General features: G+C 44.7%; 4 protein-coding genes across 5 annotated transcripts; 1 reads left to right on the plus strand and 3 right to left on the minus strand.

Moving 5' to 3' along the window:
• Nucleotides 421-3,500, plus strand: LOC8066432 (cullin-3A). Its single transcript, XM_002452508.2, has 2 exons — nt 421-783; nt 1,254-3,500. The coding sequence occupies exons 1-2, from the start codon at nt 614-616 to the stop codon at nt 3,292-3,294; spliced, it is 2,211 nt and encodes a 736-aa protein (XP_002452553.1). The 5' UTR covers nt 421-613; the 3' UTR covers nt 3,295-3,500.
• On the minus strand, nt 4,196-17,063 carry LOC8075709. 2 transcript variants are annotated; one of them, XM_021460064.1, is made up of 8 exons: nt 16,926-17,063; nt 7,770-7,854; nt 7,647-7,699; nt 6,891-7,246; nt 6,442-6,653; nt 5,559-5,815; nt 5,288-5,466; nt 4,196-4,899 (listed from the first exon to the last, which is right to left on the minus strand). In XM_021460064.1, the coding sequence occupies exons 2-8, from the start codon at nt 7,850-7,852 to the stop codon at nt 4,774-4,776; spliced, it is 1,266 nt and encodes a 421-aa protein (XP_021315739.1). In that variant the 5' UTR covers nt 7,853-7,854; nt 16,926-17,063; the 3' UTR covers nt 4,196-4,773. The 2 variants fall into 2 exon arrangements, with proteins under 2 accessions (XP_021315739.1, XP_002454281.1); XM_002454236.2 differs by lacking the exon at nt 16,926-17,063 and adding an exon at nt 8,486-8,899.
• LOC8066433 (sphinganine C4-monooxygenase 1) lies at nt 10,295-17,553 on the minus strand. The gene is made up of 2 exons (XM_002454237.2): nt 16,926-17,553; nt 10,295-11,160 (listed from the first exon to the last, which is right to left on the minus strand). The coding sequence occupies exons 1-2, from the start codon at nt 17,157-17,159 to the stop codon at nt 10,618-10,620; spliced, it is 777 nt and encodes a 258-aa protein (XP_002454282.1). The 5' UTR covers nt 17,160-17,553; the 3' UTR covers nt 10,295-10,617.
• LOC8066434 lies at nt 20,202-25,112 on the minus strand. The gene is made up of 5 exons (XM_021459901.1): nt 25,005-25,112; nt 24,120-24,820; nt 22,649-22,765; nt 22,188-22,552; nt 20,202-20,734 (listed from the first exon to the last, which is right to left on the minus strand). Exons 2-5 carry the CDS (start codon nt 24,816-24,818, stop codon nt 20,443-20,445), a joined length of 1,473 nt encoding a protein of 490 aa, XP_021315576.1. The 5' UTR covers nt 24,819-24,820; nt 25,005-25,112; the 3' UTR covers nt 20,202-20,442.

Consider the following 26,022-nt stretch of genomic DNA (forward strand, 5'->3'; position numbering starts at 1 on the left):
TATATCAAATCTTGCGACGCATGCATGAATCACTAAATATAGATAAAAACAAAAACTAATTATACAGTTTACCTGTAAATCTTGAGACAAATCTTTTAAGCTTAGTTACTTTATAATTAGATAATATTTGTTAAATAAAAACAAAAATATTATATATCAAAATAAAAAAAAAGACCTGAACGAGGCTTCCGCTGCGCACGGCCTGCAGTGTGCGGCGCAGTAGAAGACAGTCGACGGCTTGAGATCTTTTGGTGACGCAAATGGACATTTTACAGGTCGGCCCGTGAAGCAATTGGAGCTAATCCTCATGAATGATGAAGGCAATTAACTGGTTGCGGTAATTAACCTGACAAGGTGGAACTGTGGAAGTGGAAGGCGGACATGCGTGATGCGTCATCAGTTCATCGAAGAAAGGGAAAAAAAAGTGAGAAACTGATAATAAAAATAAAAAGGAGGGGAAAAGAAGAGAGAGAGGAGGGAGGAGCCGTCTGGTTTTCCCCATCGGGTTTCTTCCCCGCCGCCGCTCTCCCTGTGTCCAGTGTCCTGTGCCCACCCCGCTTCGGCCCGCGTCCACCCACCCGCCTCGCCCCCCGAACCCTAACCTCTGGCGGCGATGAGCGGCGGTGGCCCGCCGAGGAAGCGCAACTTCAAGATCGAGGCGTTCAAGAACCGTGTGGAGCTCGACCCCAAGTACGCGGAGCGGACATGGAAGGTCCTCGAGCACGCCATCCACGAGATCTACAACCACAACGCCAGTGGCCTCTCCTTCGAGGAGCTTTACAGGTTGGTCCACACCCCCGCAACCCACCCCGCGCAAATCACCTTACCTGGCCATCGCCGCCTTTCGGCCTTCCGCGGCCGGTGTGTTTCTGGAGTAGCGACTTGTGCAAATTCGGGCAAAATTGTGTCTGTTTGGGATGATTATTAGCGGAACACCAGTTCCTATGGATCCTTCCTAACCCTCTATACATATTTTGATAGCTAATAGATGTGATTATTCGGGACTGAGCTGTATGTAGGAACTTATGTTGCATTGCACTATGTGAGCAGTAGATTTGTGTTTGATTTATTAGAGTCTCTCCAAATCTGTGCCTGTTGAACTTTTTTTTTTTTTGCAGAAAATTAGTTAGCAAATTTACTAGCACTAATTGCTGTATAAAAATATCTAGTGTGGCGCTTAGATGCAGGTGCACTACATCAAGCTATAGTGTGGCCTAGCCTGATTGTAACCTTTTCTCTCTCAATCTGTGCAGGAGTGCCTACAACATGGTGCTTCACAAGTATGGTGAGAAGCTGTATGATGGCCTTCAGAACACAATGACATGGCGCTTGAAGGAAATATCAAAATCCATAGAGGCTGCACAGGGTGGTTTATTTTTGGAGGAGCTGAATGCAAAGTGGATGGATCACAACAAGGCGTTACAGATGATACGAGATATTCTTATGTACATGGACAGGACATATGTCCCTACATCTCATAGGACACCTGTTCATGAGCTTGGTCTGAATTTGTGGAGGGATCACATAATTCACTCCCCAATGATCCATAGTCGGCTGGTTAACACCCTTTTGGATCTTATAAAAGGGGAAAGAATGGGTGAAGTGATTAACAGAGGCCTGATGAGGAGCATAACGAAGATGCTGATGGATCTGGGTCCTGCTGTGTATCAAGACGATTTTGAGAAACCATTTCTCGATGTTTCAGCCAGCTTCTACAGTGTGGAGTCTCAAGAGTTCATTGAGTGCTGTGACTGTGGGAACTACCTTAAGAAGGCCGAGAGGCGTCTAAATGAGGAAATGGAGCGTGTCTCACACTACTTGGATGCTGGCAGTGAGGCAAAGATAACTAGTGTAGTGGAGAAAGAAATGATTGCCAATCACATGCACAGATTGGTTCACATGGAAAATTCGGGGCTTGTTAACATGCTAGTAGATGACAGGTATGAAGATTTGGGTCGGATGTATTCCTTGTTCCGAAGGGTTCCTGATGGGTTATCAACAATTAGAGATGTCATGACTTATTACCTGAGGGAAACAGGGAAGCAGTTAGTGACGGATCCAGAAAGTTTGAAAGATCCAGTCGAATTTGTCCAACGTTTGTTAAATGAGAAGGACAAGCATGATAAGATCATTAGTGTTGCTTTTGGCAATGACAAAACCTTCCAGAATGCTCTGAATTCGTCTTTTGAGTATTTCATCAACTTAAACAACCGATCACCTGAATTCATATCATTATATGTTGATGACAAACTCCGCAAAGGACTTAAAGGGGCCACAGAAGAAGATGTGGAGGTTATACTGGACAAAGTCATGATGCTGTTCCGATACCTCCAGGAGAAGGATGTGTTTGAAAAGTACTATAAGCAGCATTTGGCTAAAAGGCTCCTGTCTGGCAAAACTGTTTCTGATGATGCTGAGAGAAGTATGATAGTTAAACTGAAGACAGAATGTGGATACCAGTTCACTTCCAAGCTAGAAGGCATGTTCACTGATATGAAAACCTCCCAGGACACCATGCAAGACTTCTATGCCAAGAAGTCTGAGGAACTCGGGGATGGCCCTACACTTGATGTCCACATTTTGACAACTGGTTCTTGGCCAACGCAGCCCAGCCCTCCTTGCAACCTTCCAACTGAAATTCTTACAGTATGTGAGAAATTCCGGGCATATTATCTTGGGACTCACAATGGCCGGAGATTGACATGGCAAACAAACATGGGTACAGCTGACATAAAAGCCACATTTGGAAAAGGCCAGAAGCATGAACTGAATGTATCCACTTATCAGATGTGTGTTCTCATGCTGTTTAACAATGCTGATGGATTGACCTACAAAGACATTGAACGGGATACTGAGATACCTGCCTCAGACCTAAAGAGATGTCTGCAGTCCCTTGCTTGTGTCAAGGGGAAGAATGTTCTCCGTAAGGAGCCCATGAGCAAGGACATTTCGGAGGATGATACATTCTACTTTAATGATAAGTTCACAAGCAAGCTTGTTAAAGTGAAGATTGGGACAGTGGTAGCGCAAAAGGAATCTGAACCAGAGAAACAAGAGACTCGACAACGGGTTGAGGAGGACAGGAAACCTCAGATCGAGGCAGCCATTGTCAGGATCATGAAATCACGGAGGGTGTTGGATCATAACAGCATTGTAGCTGAGGTTACCAAGCAATTACAAGCACGTTTCTTGCCAAATCCTGTTGTCATAAAGAAGCGCATCGAATCTCTAATTGAGCGTGAATTCTTGGAAAGAGACAAAGTAGATAGAAAATTATATCGTTATCTTGCATAGAAAGCTGTCATGTGATAATTCATGAGCGGTTGGCATCCTTCTGCTCTTGTAAAACAGTTTTCTTTATGCTCAACTTCTGTTTTATCAGTTGGATTGGCTGCTGGGTTCATAGATGTTCAAACATTGGTTATTGGTTGATGGTGAATTGAAGTGGGGATTGTATTGAATTTTACTACAACACTTTCCCCTTTCGTTTGATGGTGCTATGACAGGTCTGTATAAGAACTAAAGAAGCCGTACTTATCTGTTTCCTGTGCTGCATGCATACTTCGATAGTTTATGTTTCCTTTGGATCCGTTTCACCTTTCCACTTTTTCTAGTGCCGTGTATGCTTCTATGCCTTCCACAGTTACACATCAGTATTTCATCGCAAGCTACTCCCTCTGTTTCAAGTTTGAAGTCATTCTGACTTTTCTTGGCGCAACTGGTCAGCACAACACGCCAAAAAAGCGGTTGGCTGAGCCAGTCCGGGTTCGAGTCATGGCACCAAAGAAAATCAGGGGGACGTCTCTCCCCTTGGTTGAGTTTTTTTTAGTGACTTTTCTAGGGATTTAGCTTTTGTTATACATCTAGATATCATGCATAGTTTTTACTATGCTATACATCTAGATATCATACATACTTTTACTGTATAAAGAAAAGTCAAATGATTTATAATTTGGAATGGAATATATCCAGTTGTCGTTTGTTTATGTGGCAACCTACATCCAGATGTCCTTTTAGTTTTATGTGGCAAAGTTGGCCATAATACAATACCAATTTGTTAACAAGATTTGAAATGTTGCTTGAAGTACATCAAATGAATCCCTCAGTTTACAGAGAGCGGTCATCAGAGTATGCACTGGGCCATGAGATTGTGCAATGTCGAACGAGGAAACACACATCATTTAAAAAATTCGGAGATACAACAATAGTGCACAATATATGAATAAAAGATGCAAAGGTTACTCTACGGATATGTGCTTACAAAGCCAGAAAATGGTACACGTTCGATGAGCTTAAAAAGGAACTCCCTCTATTTCAAATTAAGACGTTTTGGCTTTTCTAATACATAGCTTTTGCTATTTATTTAGATATACATTGTTTATAATAGAAACAATGTATTTAGAAAAAAGTCAAAACATCTTATAATTTGGAATGGAGTATCATCATTCTAACACTTCAATTTGTTCAATGAACATTTTTACAATACAAAGCTGCACTCGAAATGAATTTTCTAACGAAGTGAGACCAGTGGCATTTCTACATGTCTACTGCCAACGGCTGTGAAAAACGTTACTTCATTTCTCTTCTCTACAAACAAGCATCTTAGGCACATTGGCGCTGTTCTGGACCTCTATAAACAATAGAAGACGATATCACTTTGGCTGACTGTCCTGCATGATTGGATGCAGCAAGGAGAAGATCAACATGTACTCTGAATGCAAGAGCTGGATGAATGGTACACACGGTAAATTGAAGTCACATTGCTGTTGATCCTCAAATGGCAGTCTCAGCCTTGTATGAATGACGAATCGTGTCCAAACGAAGATTAGCTGGTGGTGGATCTGTAGTCTCGTTAGTTCGGTGATGGAACAGTTTAGCTATCGCTCTTCTTTCGCAGTCCTGTTTCGATAACAAATCGACATCCATAGTATTAGATAGTCTATGCAAACCTGCTAATAAATGCGATGGTAATTACTTGTTTCTTCAGAATTGGCTTTTGGGGACCCTAAGAAGTAAACGGTAATTGTCTACTATATATGGTCCTAGCAATTCAATATGCAATAGCATGGTTTATTGCACCCAGTTATTGCCTACAGAGAAGGAATTCAGGAAAAGAAACAGGGCTTCGCCAGTAACTCTTACATACACACTAGACCCCTAATTTGATGGTGCTGGGTAGCCATATGGTGTCATATAGTTTAGATACATAGGTCCGAATGTCCTCAACTATTTAGACTTATTGACTCGGTCTCTGTACATGCTGAAATGCAATGATTGTTGCTATTACCTTAAACATATTTAGGTGAAAAGGTTTCCCTGGATTCGTTCTCCTGAGCTTCAAATAAGTGTATGTAAAACTCAATTGATCACGTGAGGTAAAACGGTTTACTTCGTTAAACCAAAGGCATGAAAACAAGTTAGATATTGGTGTATGAGCACGCACAATGAATGATCCTTCAGGTACATCTGCAAAAGTTCATGTACAGGGTCAACTCTTGGGCCAATCAAGAAATATATACTTCTAAGCCATTAACTAAACAATATGATAGGATACATACAGCTTGGAAGAACAGGCAGTTGGCCAGAGTTATTAAACTTGACAAGACCATCAGACCGGTAAAAGTGAAATTGCTCATCAATAGCAGTATGATTGTACTTGTTCAGCCGCTTGTTTTGGAGTACTTCCTCCCATACACAAGAGCGATCATAGTGCATTGAGATGGCATATTCTGCTTTCTTTCTCCATAAGAAATACTCAATGATAAGCATTGGATCAGCATGGAGGCGCAGTTTGCTATCCAACCATATAGAATACCTAGAAAGAAAAATACCTTCAGTTAACCCAGGTGAGAATATACTAACTCATTTCACAAGAGAAAAAAGAGAAAATTTCTCTAGCCACAAAACAATGCCATTTTGTGATAGAGCACTCCTTTTTAGGCTACTGATGCCTATATGAATAATAGCATTAAACTTATAAAGATTACGTTTGTAGGTTTTGAAAAATACTTCAGAAATACTACAATTTTACAAGGCTTTATAACTTTGATCAAGAGTTCATAACTACATTACTACAGAAATTAATGTTCAAGGTTGCATTTTGGACAATATGTCCAAACAACACTCTTTTGTGATCGCAGTGTCCAGGGCATACACATTATTACTAACAAAATAGGAAAAATAAAATTTGCTGCAACATAAAGCAAAGTAAGAAGCCCAAGTTACAATCAGAGCTGGTGGGATGATACGCACTAACCAGTTAGTAGGCAGTACTTGTAGGAATTTTTTGATTTAATAGAATTTATTGTTAGAGCAAAGACATTGCTGGCAATAAACAAATTCACTGTGCAATTAAGTACGATGACACACACACTTCCTTAAAGACTTACATGGCAAATGGGAAGAGTCGATGAGCTAGAAATTTTGGCACCTAAGACTTACATGGCAGATGGGAAGAGTCGATGAGCTAGAAATTTTGGCACCTTCCCAGCTCTTCGCATATCTTTATATGGTAAGTTCTTAACTACAACACTTCTCCATAAGCCTATGAATCCATTTCCATCAGGCATGTGTCCTTCAGAGGAAAGGGTTGCCATTGTTAGCTCATCCATGAACATGACGAAGCACACATTCTTCTTAGCGTAAGAGCCAATCTGTGAGAGTTTATGGCACATTGTACAATTACTATAGAACTTACAAAAAACAAGAAATATTCATGAAATAAAAGATTGATAAGGAGTAAAGGCCAATGAATAATTTACCATCATGACATAACATAAAATCAACTAGAAGTATAAACCTTATACTTAAGCCACTTCGCTACTGGAAAAAAAGCTATTTGAGCACACGGACAATCAAGCTCATCCATTCAGAAGAGATTAGAAAATCACCCTGCTTTTAGTTGGTCTCCTCAAGTAATCAGAGCTTCCAAAAATACATGATGATACAGCAACATGGCAGGTAGCCATATACCTTCTATCATTTTCATCCAAATCAAATCCGGTACTAGGGTAATCATCTGGTCCTCTAACAAAACCGCAGTGGAGGGTTTGGTCTTTAGCATGGTATGTCTCTTCTCTATCCCCAAGACTCTGGTGTCCACCAAATACTGGTTCGAAGAAGCCATTACCGAGCAATACTTTTTCCTTCAATATATAGCTCAAAGAGAACTGTGTAAAATTCCCATAGTGAGCAGGCTCCACAAGATCATCAACTGATGGCAAAAACTGAATTTCGCATGGTGCATCTGCAATGTTGTATTTGGTAAGTAAACAGAAACCTCTGTAACATATGTTTTTGTGCAATGATTCCTATAAAATATATAAAGTAGGGCCCTATCGGATTTTTTAATAGTAATTCGTAATAAACAACACTTTTTGTGTGCAATGATTCATGTAGCATATACAAGGCGTAATCAGATTGTTTGATACTAGCTTATAATAAAATACATTTGTTACTCTCTCCAGAAAAGAGGGGGGATATCAGCTAGAAGATTATATCACACTTCATAAAAAAAACGACCCACCTTTTGTTCTAATGCATTTAGGGTAAAAAAATCTAATAAAAGTTATTTGTTGCATTTGAATAAAAAAGGTCCATCTTTGAAAAGTGCACCCTTTGCAGAGTGTAAAGAGAAGATCTCTTACAGCGCTTGTGTGGTTTCTTTCGACTTTTGGGGGTTTCCAACTCAGCTTTAGTCCTGGCAGAAGAAGTAAATCTGATGACTTTAACACAAACAACTGAATTTATACATATGAATTTGAACTCACATAGAGATATTTGTAACATCAGGGCTGTATCCCTGACCATTCCACTTCAAAAGGTTCTCCTTATTAGATAGGCCATGATGCATTGCTGCAAAGCATAACATCAAATATCAGAGTTTTTTTCTGCGGATAGAGAGTATTTTCTTTGGAGTCATCCAGAGAAAATATAAAGAACATAATCAACAAAGTAAATAAATCTTTTTAACTCGTGACAAAAGGAAGTGATTCAGTTCTTGTGACCAAACACCTCTGGAACACACAATTTTTTTTTCCCAACAAACCAATTGGGGGCAAGGAGCCCACCTGAAAGTAAATTCCATTCAATTGAAAACAAAACAGAACCTCTAACACACATTTTAGGCCCTACTCACTCACTTCTGGTGACAATGCTGATGCTTGTACAAAATCTCTACAGTGGGGGCCTCCCCTGCTGTATTTAATGTTCAAAAAAAATGCTGATGCTTGTATCCCTAACAATTGGAACTGTAGAATTTACGTAATAGGAAATAATCACCAGGACACATCTGAAGATTTGTGCACCCTGAAGAAATTTTACGCGATGATAGTAAATGGCAGTACGCGGAGGCCACCAGCCCACTGCCCGCGCGCACATACAGAAAACAGATTGTGGTCGCCTTTGCCAGTTGCAACTAAATTGCTACTCCAAAGCAAAATGATAGTTCTGGATGGAAAAAGTACCTGGTTATTTGAACGCTTACCGTGGATTGGGAGGTTGGCATGGGAAGAAAAGGAGAGGTAGGCGAGGGAGAGGAGGGCGAGGGAGAGGACAGGGAGGAGGATTAGGCGGCAGCGGCGCCGTAGCCTCCGGGAATGGCGACGGGACCCGGCCGCTGCCGGGGCGATTATCGGTAGGCGGAGCTCCGGCATGCCCCGTGCAGCGCGCGCGCTCCGCCGAGGCGCAGAGGTGGGTCGCAGCGACCAGCGAGAGAAAGCGGGCGAAAATTTGTCCCTACTTGTGTTTTTGGCCTTATATTATTTCGGTGTGTGAAATGCGAAATTTCTTGATCACCTTGCTATATAAATTTCGTGTAATGCCACTTTACATGTGTATTTTTGTGTATTTGCCTTGAATTGATTTTAGAATGTACTCTCCGTCTCTAAAATAATATACACAGTAGCCGACTGCCATATCACATCATCTCTAATACTCCCTCCGTCCCTGAAAGAATCAATTCCTAGGATCCGTGCCAGTCAAACTTTTTAAAGTTTGATTAACTTTATAGAAAAGAGTAACAACATCTATAATATAAAATACACATTATATGAAAATATATTTTATGATGAATATAATAATACTAATTTGATACTATAAGTCTTAGCATTTTTTTCTAGAAATTTGGTCAAAGTTTAAAAAGTTTGACTTAGGACAACTCTAGAAATTGATTCTTTCAGGGACGGAGGGAGTAAATTTTAATTCATTTCACTAAAATTTTAATGTGTAAACGTAAGATCTTTAATCGCAGAATCCAACTTATTATGTGAGGCCCACATGTATATATAGCAACACCAATTTACACAGTTTTGTCAAATATTATACCAATTTCAGTCAATTTTGTCAAATTTTCAAGATGTGAATAAGGTTTTAATTATAGGGTTCAACTTTAAACGTGGAACCCACACCCACACCCATTTGCATATAAGTAATCTTAAACAAATTTTAGTCAATTTCATTAAATCTTTAATGTGTAAAAGTGACAATTGAACATGTAGGCATAGTACTTTTGCTATTATTTGGATCCTCCTGGATGGATTTGGACATCAAAACAAATTGGATTGAACATTAGTCATGTGGAATTGGATTTAGATTGGATGTTATTTATTTCATTAGATTTTAATTAGACTTCTCTCTTTTAATTTGGATTTAAATCCATTTCAACCTTTATTCATATCCTTGTTACCTTGTTGCTGTAAATATATTCCTCTCTATTAACATTATTAGTACAACCCCACAAACTTATTGCCAGTTGCTTTTAATGGAAAATTCAGTGTATATCAAACCTCCGGCAGCGACATATAAGTCATAACCTGACAAAAAGAACTTCAGAAGACTAAATTAAAGCAAACCAATAGAACGCAATAATCTGCTGGGGTCAATTAGCAAATCAATGACAAAATGCACCACAAGTTAAGAGGGAATGAGTAAAGGCCATATTAAGATCTTGTTTGGCACAGCTTAACTTCATTAGTAAAGTTTTTTTTTTTGGAAAAACAACTTTATGAACAACTTTTTAGGTGAAGTTGAGCTATTTTGGATAAGTTATTTGATAAAATAGCTTCACCAACAATTTCATATATAGATAAGAGAAAGAAATGAGAGAGAGAACTAGGATAAGCTACTTTTCAATTTTATCATAACTCATGTTTTTGTGAAAGGAGCGTAAAATTGTTTTGAAAATGAGTGTTTGGTAAAAAAAAAATTAAAAAAACCTAAGTGTCATGTGCGGATGTGCCAATATCAACTTTCTTAAATAAAGGAGGGATGAGCAAAGGCTATATGAAGTGTCATGTGCCAATATCAACTTTCTTTGTTAACAACACGACGGATGGAAGAACAGATCAATCCACAGGACACAAATCTAAGTGGTGTTGAGTATTCTTTGGTACATTACAATACTTTACTCACTGTATTTTGTTACAAGATAGAACACCCCAAAAATACAAACCCAAAAAAATGTAGAGAACAAAAACAGCCTCACTATATGAAGTTATGAAACAGGGCGAGTTTTACATAATTTGTGCAGTCAGCAGTACCACAAGGCCAGTATTGGACAAGTCAAAACAAGAATCAGAAACTATGCATGCATGTACTAATCAGTCTTGTATCCTCAGCTCAGTCGAGTTTAGCTGGTTTTGATTCGACCCCTCCTCCTTTTCGTTGTTCAATAGAGTAGGGCATGTAAGTTCCGAGTATCTTGTCCCACATCACAAAGAAGGGTTGTGAAAAGTTGTACTTGGTACCATAGAGCTGATGGTGAATGTCATGATAAGCACTGTTATTGCTGAACAGCGCCTGGAGGATGTTACCAGGAAGCCACAGCCCACAATGATCATCCACAGTTTTGATGGTTGCAAAGGAGAAAAAGAATATGGATGTCCGTGGAGTCATACCAGAGACAAGGAATGAGAGTGCACCACCAATAGTGTCCAAAATAAGGCCCTCAAGAGGGTGGTTGTATAGAGCTCCAAAGGAATAAGGGACTACAAGAGTGTGGTGCTTGGAATGGATGTGTTTATATAGAAACTTGTTAATGTGCATGTATCTGTGCATGAAGTACTGCCATGTGTCCATAACAACCATTGCAGCTATAAACTGCAACGCTATCACAAGAGCAGGAGGTTGCTTCTGTCCAGTACCACTCTCATCACCAATAACCTGTGTGTTGAAGGAAAATGTCAGCATGTCAACAAACCTATCTACATAGATGATGTGTATCGAACAATTCACTGATGAACCACTTTTAGGAGCCCAAAAGAAACATTATGATGCTGTCATGTACGGGCGCACCTATAGGCGCCGTCGTGATGCCAGGAGGGCTGCAGGGCGCGCGGTTATGGCAGGGGCCACCGCCAGTAGCTCAGTTTAGAAGGATAAGAGATAGTTTCCTTTTGCATGCCTAAATTATAGGAGAGATTAGTTGGGCTTTTGGCTATATATGCCGTGTAACAGACTTGGAGAGAATCAAGCAATATCAATTACCCTAAAGCTGCTTTCTCTCCCCCTAAACCTCTCAAGCCGCCGGTGGGATCTCTCCCGGTGAAGGCCTGGAGCGCGACTACGAGTTACGTAGTCGCGGTCCGGCGTCGTTGGGCGCTGAGGCGCTTGACAACCTGGTATCGGTGTCGCGTCGATCCTCCTCCACCCGCTCCAGCCCCCCTCCATCCCCTTCCGCGTCCACTGCTTCCACCGGCCACTCCACCACCATGGCTGATCCCACCATCAAGGACCTCATGGAGATGATGAAGTCGTTCCAGACGGAGCTGTCCTCCGTGAAGACCGACCTGGCCACCATGAAGGACAAGTCGTCCTCGTCGGACAACGGCGGCGGCGGCCGTGAATACCCCCCTCGTGATCTGGACAGACCACCGAAGTTCCAGAAACTCGACTTCCCCCGCTTCGATGGCAAGACCGACCCGATGCTCTTCATCAACAAGTGCGAATCATATTTTCGCCAACAGCGCACCATGCCAGAGGAGCGCGTCTGGATGGCCTCCTATAATCTGGAGGACGTCGCGCAGCTCTGGTACATCCAGTTGCAGGAAGACGAGGGCACACCGCCATGGGGACGCTTCAAGGATCTCCTCCACCTTCGCTTCGGCCCACCCCTTCGTTCTGCACCCCTGTTCGAGCTGGCGGAATGCCGCCGCACCGGGACCGTGGAGGAATACTCCAACCGATTCCAGGCGCTGCTGCCGCGCGCGGGACGGCTCGACGAGGGCCAGCGCGTCCAACTCTTCACCGGCGGCCTTCTTCCTCCATTGAGCCACGCCGTCCGCATCCACAACCCAGAGACGCTCGCCGCGGCCATGAGCCTCGCCCGGCAGGTCGAGCAGATGGAGTTGGCCAGGCTCCCCCCACCCGCCGCCCGGGGCGCCCCTCGTGCACTGCTTCCTGCACCGGCGCCGAAGCAGCCCCTGCTCGCTCTTCCTGCACCACCAGCAGTCGCACCACAGCCGCGCCAAGAGGGGCCGCCTCTCAAGCGGCTGTCCCCGGAGGAGCAGGCGGAACGACGTCGTCTCGGCCTCTGCTTCAACTGCAACGAACCTTATGCCCGCGGCCACAACCGTGTCTGCCGCCGCATCTTCTACCTCAACGGCGTCGAGATCGCAGCCGCCGACGAGGAACCAGCAGGGGACGCCCAGCAGGAGGAAGCCCCTGTCTTTTCCCTCCGAGCCGTGGCCGGTATGCCCATCTGTGATTCCATGCAGGTGCGGGCTTCCCTGGGCGCCACCACCCTCGTCGCGCTCCTGGACACGGGCTCCACGCATAATTTCATCGCCGAGGACGCCGCCCGCCGCACGGGGCTAACGGTCCAGCCGCGCCCGCGCCTCACGGCCACGGTGGCTAACGGCGAGCGCGTCACCTGCCCGGGCGTCATCCGCCGCGCCCCGGTCATCATCGAGGGCGACACGTTCTTCATCGACCTCTTCGTCATGCCACTCGCCGGATATGACCTCGTCTTGGGGACGCACTGGATGGTCACCCTTGGCCGGGTGGTGTGGGACTTCGTCGACCGCACCGTCTCCTTTCAGCACCAGGGCCGGCAGGTCTCCTGGTCGGACGTCGCCGTCCGCCGGCCTCCTCTTCTCGCTGCCACCACGACACCGGACGCCCTCCTCGACGAGCTGCTGCATTCCTTCGCAGGGGTGTTCACTGAACCAGCAGGGCTCCCACCGCAGCGAACACGGGATCACGCCATCGTCCTCAAGCCGGGCTCTACACCTGTGGCAGTTCGTCCCTACCGCTACCCGGCGGCGCACAAGGACGAGCTGGAACGACAATGCGCCGCCATGCTGGACCAAGGCATTGTACGCCGCAGCGACTCGGCGTTCTCGTCGCCGGTGCTGCTGGTCAAGAAGCAGGATGGGGCTTGGCGGTTTTGCGTGGACTACCGCGCCCTCAACTCCCTCACCGTCAAGGACGCCTTCCCCATCCCCGTCGTCGACGAACTCCTCGACGAGCTGCATGGTGCGCAGTTCTTCACCAAGCTGGACCTCCGTTCCGGCTATCACCAAGTCAGGATGCGCCCAGCTGATGTACACAAAACGGCGTTCCGCACCCACGATGGCTTTTATGAGTTCCTGGTGATGCCGTTCGGATTATGCAACGCACCGGCGACATTCCAGGCGCTCATGAACGACGTGCTCCGCCCCTTTCTCCGTCGGTTCGTCCTTGTCTTTTTTGATGATATATTGATTTACAGCAAGACTTGGGCAGATCACTTGAGGCACCTCCGCGCTGTCCTCGCCGAACTCCACCGCCACGTTCTCTTCGTCAAGCGCTCCAAGTGCGTCTTTGGGTCACCTTCCGTGGCATACCTGGGCCACATTATCTCCGCCCAGGGGGTGGCCATGGACCCGGCCAAGGTGCAGGCCATTCACGACTGGCCGGCACCTCGCTCGGCGCGGGCGGTGCGCGGCTTCTTGGGCCTCGCTGGATACTACCGCAAGTTCGTCCACGACTACGGCAAGATTGCAGCGCCCCTCACTGCCTTGTTGAAGAAAGAGGCTTTTTCCTGGAACGACGACGCCCAGGCAGCCTTCCAGGCACTCAAGGCAGCCGTGACATCGGCCCCGGTGCTCGCGCTGCCCGACTTCACCAAGCTCTTCATCGTGGAGTGCGACGCCTCCACGCACGGATTCGGTGCGGTCTTGCTGCAGGAGCAGCACCCGATCGCCTATTTCAGCAGGCCGATCGCGCCCCGTCACCGCGCCCTGGCAGCATATGAGCGCGAGCTCATTGGGCTGGTGCACGCCGTGCGCCACTGGAGGCCGTATCTGTGGGGGCGCCCGTTCCTCGTCCGCACCGACCACTACAGCCTCAAATTCCTCCTCGACCAGCGCCTCTCGACGATCCCGCAGCACCATTGGGTGGGCAAGCTCCTCGGCTTCGACTTCTCGGTGGAGTACAAGCCGGGCGCCACGAACACCGTCGCCGACGCGCTGTCCCGCCGTGACACCAGCGAGGAGGGCTCGGTCTTGGCGCTGTCCGCGCCTCGCTTCGACTTCGTGGATCGTCTTCGTCACGCTCAACACCAGGACCCCGCCCTGGTGGCTCTCAGGGAGGAGATAGCCGCAGGCACCAGGGGGGCGCCGTGGTCCCTGCTGGACAGCATGGTGGCATATGCTGATCGGCTGTATATTCCGCCCGATGCCCCGCTACTGCTCGAAGTGGTGGCTGCTACGCACGATGACGGCCATGAAGGAGTGCAGCGGACTCTCCATCGCCTCCACCGGGATTTCTACTTCCCAGCCATGCGCCGTGTGGTCCAAGATTTTGTCCGCGCCTGCCCTACATGTCAACGCAACAAGTCTGACCACCTGCACCCAGCGGGTCTGCTGCTGCCCCTGCCCGTTCCTCAGGCGGTGTGGACAGACATTGGCTTGGATTTCATCGAGGCGTTGCCTCGAGTTGGGGGAAAATCGGTGATTCTCACAGTGGTGGACAGATTTAGCAAATATTGCCATTTTATTCCGCTGCCTCACCCCTACAGTGCAGAGTCCGTCGCCCAGGCGTTTTTCAGAGAGATCGTTCGCCTCCATGGGATCCCGCAGTCCATGGTGTCCGACCGGGATTCCGTGTTCACTTCAACTTTCTGGAAGGAGCTGATGCGACTCACCGGGCCCAAGCTGCACATGACATCCGCCTTCCACCCGCAGTCGGATGGCCAAACTGAGGCGGCCAACAAAGTCATCGTCATGTACCTCCGGTGTTTCACTGGGGATCGGCCACGGCAGTGGCTGCGCTGGCTGCCATGGGCTGAGTATGTCTACAACACGGCGTACCAGTCCTCGCTCAAGGACACCCCCTTTAAGGTGGTCTACGGCAGGGACCCTCCCTCCATCCGCTCTTATGAGCCTGGAGAAACTCGGGTGGCGGCAGTAGCCAAGACGATGGCTGCACGAGAGGAGCTCCTAGCAGATGTCCGCTATCGCCTGGAACAAGCGCAGGCTGTCCAGAAGAAGTTTTATGATCGCCTGCACCGACCGGTCTCGTATGCGGTGGGTGACTGGGTGCTGCTGCGCCTTCGCCAACGGGCAGCTTCTTCCCTGCCTCAGGCGCCCAGGGGCAAGCTGAAGGCGCGCTTCGTCGGGCCTTACCAAGTCACTGAGTGCATCAACCAGGTGGCTGTTCGCCTAGCGCTGCCGCCCCGGGCCAAGCTGCATGATGTCTTCCACGTCGGCCTCCTCAAAAAGTTCGTCGGCGCACCACCAGCTACACCACCTCCTCTCCCACCCACTCATCATGGGGCGGAAATTCCAGAACCGGAGCAGGCTGTTCGCTACCGGCTGGCAAGGGGTGTTCGGCAGGTCCTCATCCGCTGGAAGGGACAGTCCGCTGCTGATGCTACATGGGAGGATGTTGCAGACTTCCGCGACAAGTTTCCACAGTTCCAGCTCGAGGACGAGCTGGCCGTCGAGGGGGGGAGAGATGTCATGTACGGGCGCACCTATAGGCGCCGTCGTGATGCCAGGAGGGCTGCAGGGCGCGCGGTTATGGCAGGGGCCACCGCCAGTAGCTCAGTTTAGAAGGATAAGAGATAGTTTCCTTTTGCATGCCTAAATTATAGGAGAGATTAGTTGGGCTTTTGGCTATATATGCCGTGTAACAGACTTGGAGAGAATCAAGCAATATCAATTACCCTAAAGCTGCTTTCTCTCCCCCTAAACCTCTCAAGCCGCCGGTGGGATCTCTCCCGGTGAAGGCCTGGAGCGCGACTACGAGTTACGTAGTCGCGGTCCGGCGTCGTTGGGCGCTGAGGCGCTTGACAGATGCCAAGCTGGTTCCAAAATCAAGACTGATCATAGAACTAGATATCCCCTAGATCAGTGAATTCTCATGATCCTATATTGATTTATATTCAAATTCTTAGTTTTATTCCAATCAGAATCAACATGGTTAACCCAGCAACCACCCGCTATACTGACACAAGGATTTTAATCCACTTCACAAGCTACATGTGTATTGAATGTTTTGTTCAGCTTTCAAATCCCCAAAGCATGTAAGTGAGACATGTTTGCTAAGAATCACCAAAAGTCTTCAATGACCAAAACTGATGACTTTCTTTAAACATGATCTGGTTTGCTTCTGTTCGTTTTATACTTCATTGGTTAGGATAGATGCCCAGGAACAAAGTCCAGAAGGAAATAAGGAGGGTGTTGAGCTATATGCAGTAATGGGATGCAAAAACAATCCAGGAGGCTTGTAAACCAATTTGTGCTTCAGACTTATCAGGTGTCTTGTCTCTATCGAACATTTCTGTTCAATTAAAGACACCAAGTTTGCTTCGTTGCACAGAATGATAACGCCCAAAGGAAGCACTAATTAAGCATGGGGCTCATCTAAAACCAACTAAAACAATCCTGGAATCCCGTGGTACAGATAAGGGAAAAGATGGGCGCTGAGGAGGAGAAGATTACCGCGAAAAGGGTGAGCGAGACGGCGACCTGGAAGACCTGCTGGAGGAGAACGCCCCTGACGACGGCGGCCTTAGAGACGATGTTCTTCGTGGCGGCCTCCTCCCTAGTGTGCAGCCGGTATCCGTCGAGCCGCCCCACCCCGTCCAGCGCGACGTAGAGCCCCGAGTAGAGCCAGTACACGGCGATCGGCACGAACGTGCCCAGCAGCTCGTCCGACACCGCCCCGATCCCCATCGTCCCCCCTCCACCACCGCCTCCGGCGCCGCCTGTGGCTCCCGGCGGTCGGGTTAGGAGGCGAAATTACGGGAGGCACGAGAGCGAGGGATGGATTACCGGGCGGGCCAACCCGGATCTCCCCGACGGCGGGAGAGGCGGAGGGAGGAGGAGGAGGACTGGAGTTGGATTTCCCTGGGTAGGTTGGTCGCCGCGGCGGGAAGGGAGCGGGAGATGTATATATATATAGCGGTGGCGCGGCGCGGCGCGGCGGTCGCCGTCGGTCAGAACGAGGTTGGGGGCGAGTGTTGGTTCCAACGCGAAGGAGGGTTCGGTCGCTTCCCGACGAACCCGGCCGGGCGATGCTGGCCACCGCACAGGCGGCGGCCCCGCTGTGGTGAGGACACCACCGGGTAGCGTAGATTGGCCGGCCTAAGCTCCTGGCCGTCTGATTAGACGCAACGGACGGCTCACATCTGATGGTACCTCTTTTATTATCTTTTTTCATTAACAGAGTATCACATCAACATATTTAGTAACCATAAAACTTTTATAAAACTCTATTGAAGTTGACTTTATCAAGTCACGACCACAATTTTTTTTAAAAAAAAAGATATTCTCTTTAACCCATAATAAGTGCACCTATAGAGTTCCATTTTTTCCTAAAATAAATGCACATCTAGATATAAGGCAAACTATAACTTCACTTGTTCTTTTACTCTCTCTTCGCTAGGCGCAATAATTACACCTTTATAAAAGCATATATGTAATTCCTCATTAGTCTTGATCTCTTCATCATTCTAGAAGTACGTTTATTTTGGGACGAATGGAGTACTAATTTTAAGTTAAAATACTACTACATTTGTCCTAGATAGAACTTAAATTTCACTTTTCATGATAAGATTAGTGTGGTGTGAAATTGAGTATTTACCCATCCTTTATTTGGTAAATGTTGTTTAATCATGGACTAACTAGGCTTAAAAGATTTATCACGCGATTTACAGACAAACTGTATAATTAGTTTTTTCTCGTCTATATTTAATGTTTTATGTATGGGGAGTGTATGTTATGCAAACCGGCTAGCTATGCAAACTACGCAAACTCTAATCAAGTTCACAGGATTCTAATCTGATGGCTTTAAATGAAGGTGGGTCAATTTAGCACTTAAATCCTCCCACCAATCACATCCTAATTTTTTTTTACAAAACAACCATAGCTTCCGGATTTATGTGCCGCAAGATTTGATATAACATAGAATCTTAAAAAAAATTAGTTTTTGGAGTCAACTATGGCCGCGTTCGAGAATGGCAACGGCAATTGGCAACCATGTGTGAGCTGAAGCTGACGAGACCTTGTGACGTTAACGTCTGCAGTTTTTTCCCCCCTGCTTGATGCCTCGACCAACGTCGTTTCCAGATTTTTGGAGCACCCCATCTTGAGCCGGCCGGAGCTGCCGCTGCAGTTATGCTGATGCTATTCGTGGATGGTCTCCGGGTGGCCTGGCATCACGCAGCGCAGAGCGCACCAACGTTTGCTTATGGCAAAGGGGAAAACTACTGCACTAGCCTGTGAGATAATACCAAAAAAATAAAATAAAATACTACTAGTAGTTTTTTTCCCCCACGAGTCGCGGTGATTAGATATTTTTTCCCTCATTCTCACGAGTCACGGCGATTAGATTTTTTTCCACACATTCTCACTAGTCAGCTATTTAGTACTCCCTTCATACCCATAAAACAAGTCGTTTTGAAAAAGATTTGAGTCAAACATTAAAAATATAAATCATAAATAAATTTTAAGTTGTTGAGTTTGAAAATATGAAAACCATATGAATAGATTTGTCTTGAAAAATACTTTCATAAAAATATATCTATACCACTTTTTGATAAATATTTTTATAAAAACAAGAAGTCAAAGTTAGATTTTGGAGACCGTGTCATTGTCCAAAACGATTTGTTTTATGGGTATAGAGGGAGTAGTGTTTTTAGTATTTTTAATCATAACTTTTTAGACAGACGAAGATGTTTTCCTAGTAATTAGATATTTTTTCCCAGAAGAAGACTTGTAGTTTGACATTTCGTCTGGCTTAACAACGCCTTCCGGAATGGCAACGGCAAAAAAAAAAAGAAAAAGAAAAAAATCCAGAAGAAGAAGACTTGTAGTTTGACATTTCGTCTGGCTTACTTGTAGTTTGACTTTGACATTTCATCTGGCTTAACAAAGCCTTCCAGAATGGCAACGGCAAAAAAAGATTCCACAAGATGACGACTTGTAGTTTGACATTTCGTTTTTGTTTATTTCCTAAAATTTTTAAGATTCCCCCTCACATCGAATTTTTAGATACATACATGGAATACTAAATATAAATAAAAAATAACTAATTGCACAATTTACCTATAATTTACTAGACGAATCTTTCAAACTTAATTAGTCCATAGTTAAATAATAATTATTAAATACAAACGAAAGTATTATAGTAGTCAAATTTAAAAAATTTCGCAATCGCAACAGCAATTGGCAACCATGTGTCATGTGTGAGCTGAGACCTTGTGTGAAGGTTCCTGCTTGATACCTCGACCAACGTCGTATCCTGACTTTTTTTAGCACCCCATATTTGACCCGGCCGGAGCTGCCGCTGCATTTATGCTGATGCTATTCGTAGACGGTCGTGGCCTGGCAACTGGCATCACGCAGCACACCAACGTTTAATTTGCTTATGGCCAAGGGGAAAACTACAGCACTAGCCAGTGAGATAATGTTGTTAATAAAGACGACCAGTTCGGAACCGATTGAGACAACTGGACCAACAGTCTACCCGCAAAACTTCAAGCAAAAACTGACCTAGCCAACTTTCATGTTTTGCTTGTAAAACATCCTATCTGCAGGACAAGCTTCTGAAGTACACGTCGACCGACCTTTTTTCTTCTATAAGCCAAGCAGACACAATGGGCCATGGCTAACAAAACAGGTCATGATGGGAAAGCGCCCGAACGATCTTATGATCCACTGTCTGCGACAAACTACATCAAGATTCACAAAGACAAGACTTCTGGCAAGGCAATCAACGAAAAAAACACCTGCGAATGGACACAAAGCCATTCATCTCTTTGCATTTTTGTTTAAACAACTTGGGTCAAACGAGGCCCACATTTCATTTCATACATTTATCTTGCAAAAGAAACCAAAGGCGATAGATAAACTGCAAAGCTACTACCATCAAGTTCTATCCTGGCTTCCAACAGTGTACAAGAAGCCGTTGCCTGGTAAAATGGCTGGAGCCAAGTTGAGTGCATCTGGGTGATCATCAATATCCGAGTGGGCCAGCAAAGGAATAACGGGTGGACACAGGCACGCTTGAGCCATTGACCCTTGTCAAAATTGGCCTCTGAATGCCTTCACCATAAACACTAGTCGGGTGCTCATAAATTGTCTGATAGGAGTAGGATGCTCCCGGATTGAGGTCCATTGCGCGTGTAGAGAGTTTGTAGGAACGGTACAGCTCATCCACACGTTCAGACCGTGCAGCAAGCTCTCCTGGCAGTGCTCGGTGATCTCTCACCAGAAGTGGATCCCTGACAGTAGCCTCAGCTGCAGTTCTGGAAACAACAGTGAAGTTCAAGAATTTGAATATTTTCATAAAAGACAATAGAAATACAACTTTGTGAGGAAAAATGGACTCTCCATAAAAACATTGAATTCAAACAAAAATATCACCTAAAAGCGACCGACAAAACTTACAAAGTAAACCAACTATAACAGAAACTAAAATGGCTATGGGATGCCCACTTAAAAATAGACAGGTAAGAACTATACAAAAGTTAAAATCTAAAGCACTTAGTTCAACACCAAACTCTGCATGCGAAACCTTCTTTTCTTTTCTTATATTTCTGAAATACGGTCTCTGTTCCAAATTATAAGATGCTTTGACTTTTTTGGTACGTCAGTTTTGCTATGTATCTAGATATACCTTGTTTAGGTACATAGCAAAATCGATGTATAAAAAAAGTCAAAGCATCTTACAATTTGGAATGGAGGGAGTATATAACAACCAATACACAATGCTTTTAAGGTTTCATTCCTGATACTTTAATCTCTTGCATAGCAAATGACATTGAATCACTGACTATTAAATTATGCTGTATAATGGAACTTTGGATTGTTGCAGAATCACTACCTCTACAAGGATCATTTAATAGTGCAACAACAGTATTCCAGATTTACATACCAACTGAAACAAATTTCCAGCATATTTTCAAACTGGATTCTGGAAGCTAAAATACATACCATATTCAAGGCTTCCTTTCATGAATCACACTTCCATTAAGCATGTTAAGGATCAAGCTGAACTAACACACAGCCAACACCTCAATTGAATCGGCTGTCACACTACAATTGTTTGGCAAGCTTTGGCCAAAGCATAGGGCAAATCTCTTTTGCCTATTTTGTTCGTTCTTGCCACAAAACAGACTAACCAATGATAATATACCCAACTCTTTTTCCTTCATCCCAAACATGTAACCATTACTTAAAAAAAATGTAACCATTGAAGAGCAATCAAAATACAATATGGTTTATATGTTAGCTAACTGCAAGCCAATAAGTGAGTGAGCTTGGCTTTCCTAGTGACAAATCAAAAGGCAATGATTGAACATGGTTGTTGACATAGTTGAACTGCAAAAGAGAAAACAATAAAAGAAAAGGCAATGCAATGGAGTACTAGTAAAAGAGGCAAGACAAGTATTTCCTATGGTTGGCATGAGAGTATAGTTCAAAAGATACGTATATAGCAAATAAAGGAAAGTAATCTCTAGACAAAATCTGTTTCACTCCTATTCCGATGAGAAACCCAAATAGCTCAACTCTAGAGGAATCTAATTATTTTGTGGCTTCAAGCTCAAAAAGGAGCTTAACGTCGCCAAGTAGATATAAATGAGTCAGGCATTTAAATAGAAGCCCTCAATAAGCTAGATCATTTCGGAAAAAGGGTTAACATTCACATAACCTGACCGAGCACCCAAATTAAGAAATCAGGTTCAGTTTAAAGACTACCTTTCATGCATAATATCCATATGAGGTTGATGGTATGGAGACCTAGTAGCCACTTGGTGATAGTAACTAAGAGGAACATGTTGAGGCTCTTGCATGTGATAAGGATCTAGCACCACACCACGTCGAGGCTCGTCAAGAAGTGGAGGATTTAATGATCGTGTGATCTTGTACTGATCTTCAAGAGGATGTGCATGGACATTAATAGGCGCACCCCTTTCTTCAATATGTTGCAATCGTCTTCTTTCTTCATAATCACTCGGTTTTTGAATATCTTCAAAGATATGTGATCGTCGCACTTCCTCAATATGTTGTGGAGCTGGGTGAGAAAGGCCAATAGGCTTGAACATTGCCAATAGCCTTTGAACCTACAAGATAGTTCCATGACTTAAAACATGAAACAAAATTGTGCCTTTTATTTTGTATACACAACATTGCAATATAGAACATTCTCCATGACTCACTTGTTTAGAGTTGAGCTCCTGGCTGAACCTGCCTTTTGAGGAGTAGTTCTCCTTAATGGCATTCTTGAAACTACTCTCGGGAATAGGTAGACAATCCATGTCAACGCTAAATTTAACCTACATCAAGGACACAAGTTAGTTAGTTAGTTAAGCGATAACAATGACACCATTCAAACATCATCCACTTTGGTTGGCCATCCATCTACAATTAAAAATCCATTTAATGGCTAGAAAAGCAAAGTTTGCATGATAATGTGGAGGCCAAACCAAGATAACAACAATCACCACCTTCCTATATTAGGTTAACACAAAGTGCCCTAATTAACTCACCAAATCATCCTTCCGCCCTCATTAGTCTAGCAAAAAGTATTGTGAAAGGTAGTCATATCATAGAAACTGTAAAAGCGGATGTCTAGATAAATTGAACAATGATAGAGATAGTAAAACCATAGGGATATTTTGGGTGATGAGGAATTAAATGATCATTCAAACAAACAGATTTTTGTGAATCAATTGATGTAAACATATTTATATGGACATATGTTAGGGATTTAAATCTTGAGCATGGATTTAGGATATGGCATTTGCACTAGGCCAAGCAGCTAAAGAACCAACCGCTCAACATGAAGCACCGAGGAGGGGGGATGTTCCTTGATTAATGGCTTTCATAGGAGGGTGTACCGCTAGTTATCATCAAAACCATGAGGAAAAACAATCCTTGCTCTCTATAATATCTAGACAATTTCACTGCCATTTGAAAAAAAATTATTTTCCAGGCAAGTCAGGCAGCATACATCTAAGGTGGTAAACAACATTGTACGAAATTGTATTTTTGCTCCATGAATCTCACATTGTTGACTGTTACCAAATGTATATATTAGTTATAATATTTGAAGGGAACACATATAAATAGAGACATTCAAATGCTTGCTGATTGAGGACAACACATATAAATAGAGGCATTCAAATGCTTCCTGATTTCTCAGACAGGTTTCCACCCAAAATAATAATACAAAAAAAACAGAGCCGGACAGATAGGAGTGTGCAAGGCACAGGATGATGAATGATACAGTATGTTTTTGTTCCTTTTTGAGAGGATGGGGGCACTGGCTAGTACAATTTCTTAAGGGTAACAACCCATGGTCATTAGTTTAGATAAGGGCACTTGATAAGTCAGAAGAAGAAAAAACTGCCAAAGGCTACGCATGTATTAAAAACAAGACATTCCTAGTTATGTCCCTTGAATGCCTTGATCATGAACACTATAGCAGTGAGCCGTTGAGCAAATAAACCGATAAACTAGTTTGTCGTATACTCCTATGGATGACAACAGTCATAAACCTACAACACGTGTCCTCACCACCTCGGTATTTCAATGTACTATTTCATTAACTTTGTAAAACTGACTGAACAGAATTGCAGGACTAAGTTTACCGTACAAGCAAAGCAAACAATAAGATACAAGAATCACCTGTGCAGGGAATTTCCCATCAAAGGCATGTCGCACAAGATCCAATCCTCCCCTTGTATCTGCCTTGTACACCCCATACATTAGCTTGAGGTCAAAATCATACAAGAAGAGTTTCGCCCCTGGCCGGATCTTCTCCACCACATCCATCTTCCCCCTAGGCAGGCCAAACACGCCGTTCCGGTAGCACTCTGGCTTCGTCCTCGCACTGCACATGAATATGAATCCCGAGCCACTTTGTTCCTCCTTTTCCTTCCCCGTCGTCTTCCTTCTCTTCTGTTCCCTCTTCACACGCTCCTCTTCCCTCCCCTTCATCATCTCCTTCCTACTCGTCGCTCTCTCTTTAGCCTCCCCCTCCGTCTTGCTCTGGGCGACCCCGTCACTGGCCCCCTCTCCCTTCTTCTCCTCTCTCCCCTTCACCGTCTCCTTCCTACTCATCTTCCTATCCTCCGTTTTGCTCTGCGCGACCCGGTCATCTGCAGTCTCTGCTCCGGCGGCCGCCGCCGCCGCCGGACTAGTCTTGACTGGTTTCGGGGCGGGTGTCTGCGCCGAAGCAGAGGCCTCAGAGATGCCCTTCAACTTCTCCGGATCGGTTTTGACCCCCTTCTTCTTAAACTTGTTGGGCTTGGTCGACCCAGGGGCGGCGGCCTTGGGCGGCGGCGCGGAGGAGGCGTCGCCCTTGCGCCTGAGCCTCTTCACCATGGCTGATAAGAACGAGGGAGAATCGAATCCCCACAATCAGTTGCGCTGAATTGGATAGAAATCAAGCTAGATCCATGTGCTTCCTTTTTAGTACGATAATCGAATAGCAATCGACGGATTTTTTTTTTCCTGAAAGCGTTAAACCCTAGATGAGGATGGAAGGAGGACGAGGAAGAGCGCACGGACCTGCGAAGCGAGGGAGACGGCGCGAGTGGTGAGGACGGGTAAGCGTTACCGATTCCGGATGACCCGAAACCTCTTCAGCTTTTCGTCCTCGAGTCCTTATTAGGGATGAAAACGGTACGGCCGACCGTCCGAGACCGAATTCGTTTAGAGAGGTTTAGATTTGTCCGTATCCGAGTCTAAATGTTTAACATCCGATACCGTATCCGTATCTGAATACTTAAATCGTATATTTATGATGTCGACATCCAATCATATCTTATCCGATATGATTGACATTATCCGTATTCGAATTCGAATCCGACCAGAAATATGAAAACAAATATGATATCGGTGCCGTCCGTACGTTTTCATCACTAGTTCTTATACGAGGTCTGGCGGTCTGTTGGTCGGCGGCCTCGACCGCGGCCAAGCGCGGAAGCGCCCAAGCGTCAGCATATATATCCTAAAGGCAACGTATCAAATTAAGCATATTTTTTAAATTAATCATGTGCTTCCTCCATCTCAAATTAAGCATATTTTTTTGTTTTCCGTAAATTTAACTCAAATTATAAAAAAAATGTGTAATATTTATATCTCTAAATAAATTTGTTAAAAAATAGATTTAAAGATCTTTTCAATTATATTAATTATGTAATATAAATATTAATATGTTTAATATATATTTAATCAAAGTTATTTTTAGTAGCGAGAACGACAATTGTTTGGGACGGAGGAAATATACTCTTTTGGTACTAAGAGCATCTTCAACAGCTCCCCAATCCATTTCTCCCAATATAGTTGTATTGGTGGGCACCAATACTGTTTTAAAGTTTTATTGGAAGCCTGACTCTAGCAGTTCCCCAAATTTCATCACTGATACAGTGGATCTCCTATATGTCAGGTTATTTTTTCGTCCTTTCCTCTCTCCTCAATCCTCCACGCCCACGCATGACAAGGCCATGCCCGTTGTGGGTATGCCGCCGCCGACAAGGTGCTATAGGCGCTAAAAACAACGGTCCATGGCCCTGACATGACGCCC

Source organism: Sorghum bicolor, chromosome 4, assembly GCF_000003195.3.
Source record: "Sorghum bicolor cultivar BTx623 chromosome 4, Sorghum_bicolor_NCBIv3, whole genome shotgun sequence".
NCBI classification, from domain to species: domain Eukaryota; kingdom Viridiplantae; phylum Streptophyta; class Magnoliopsida; order Poales; family Poaceae; genus Sorghum; species Sorghum bicolor.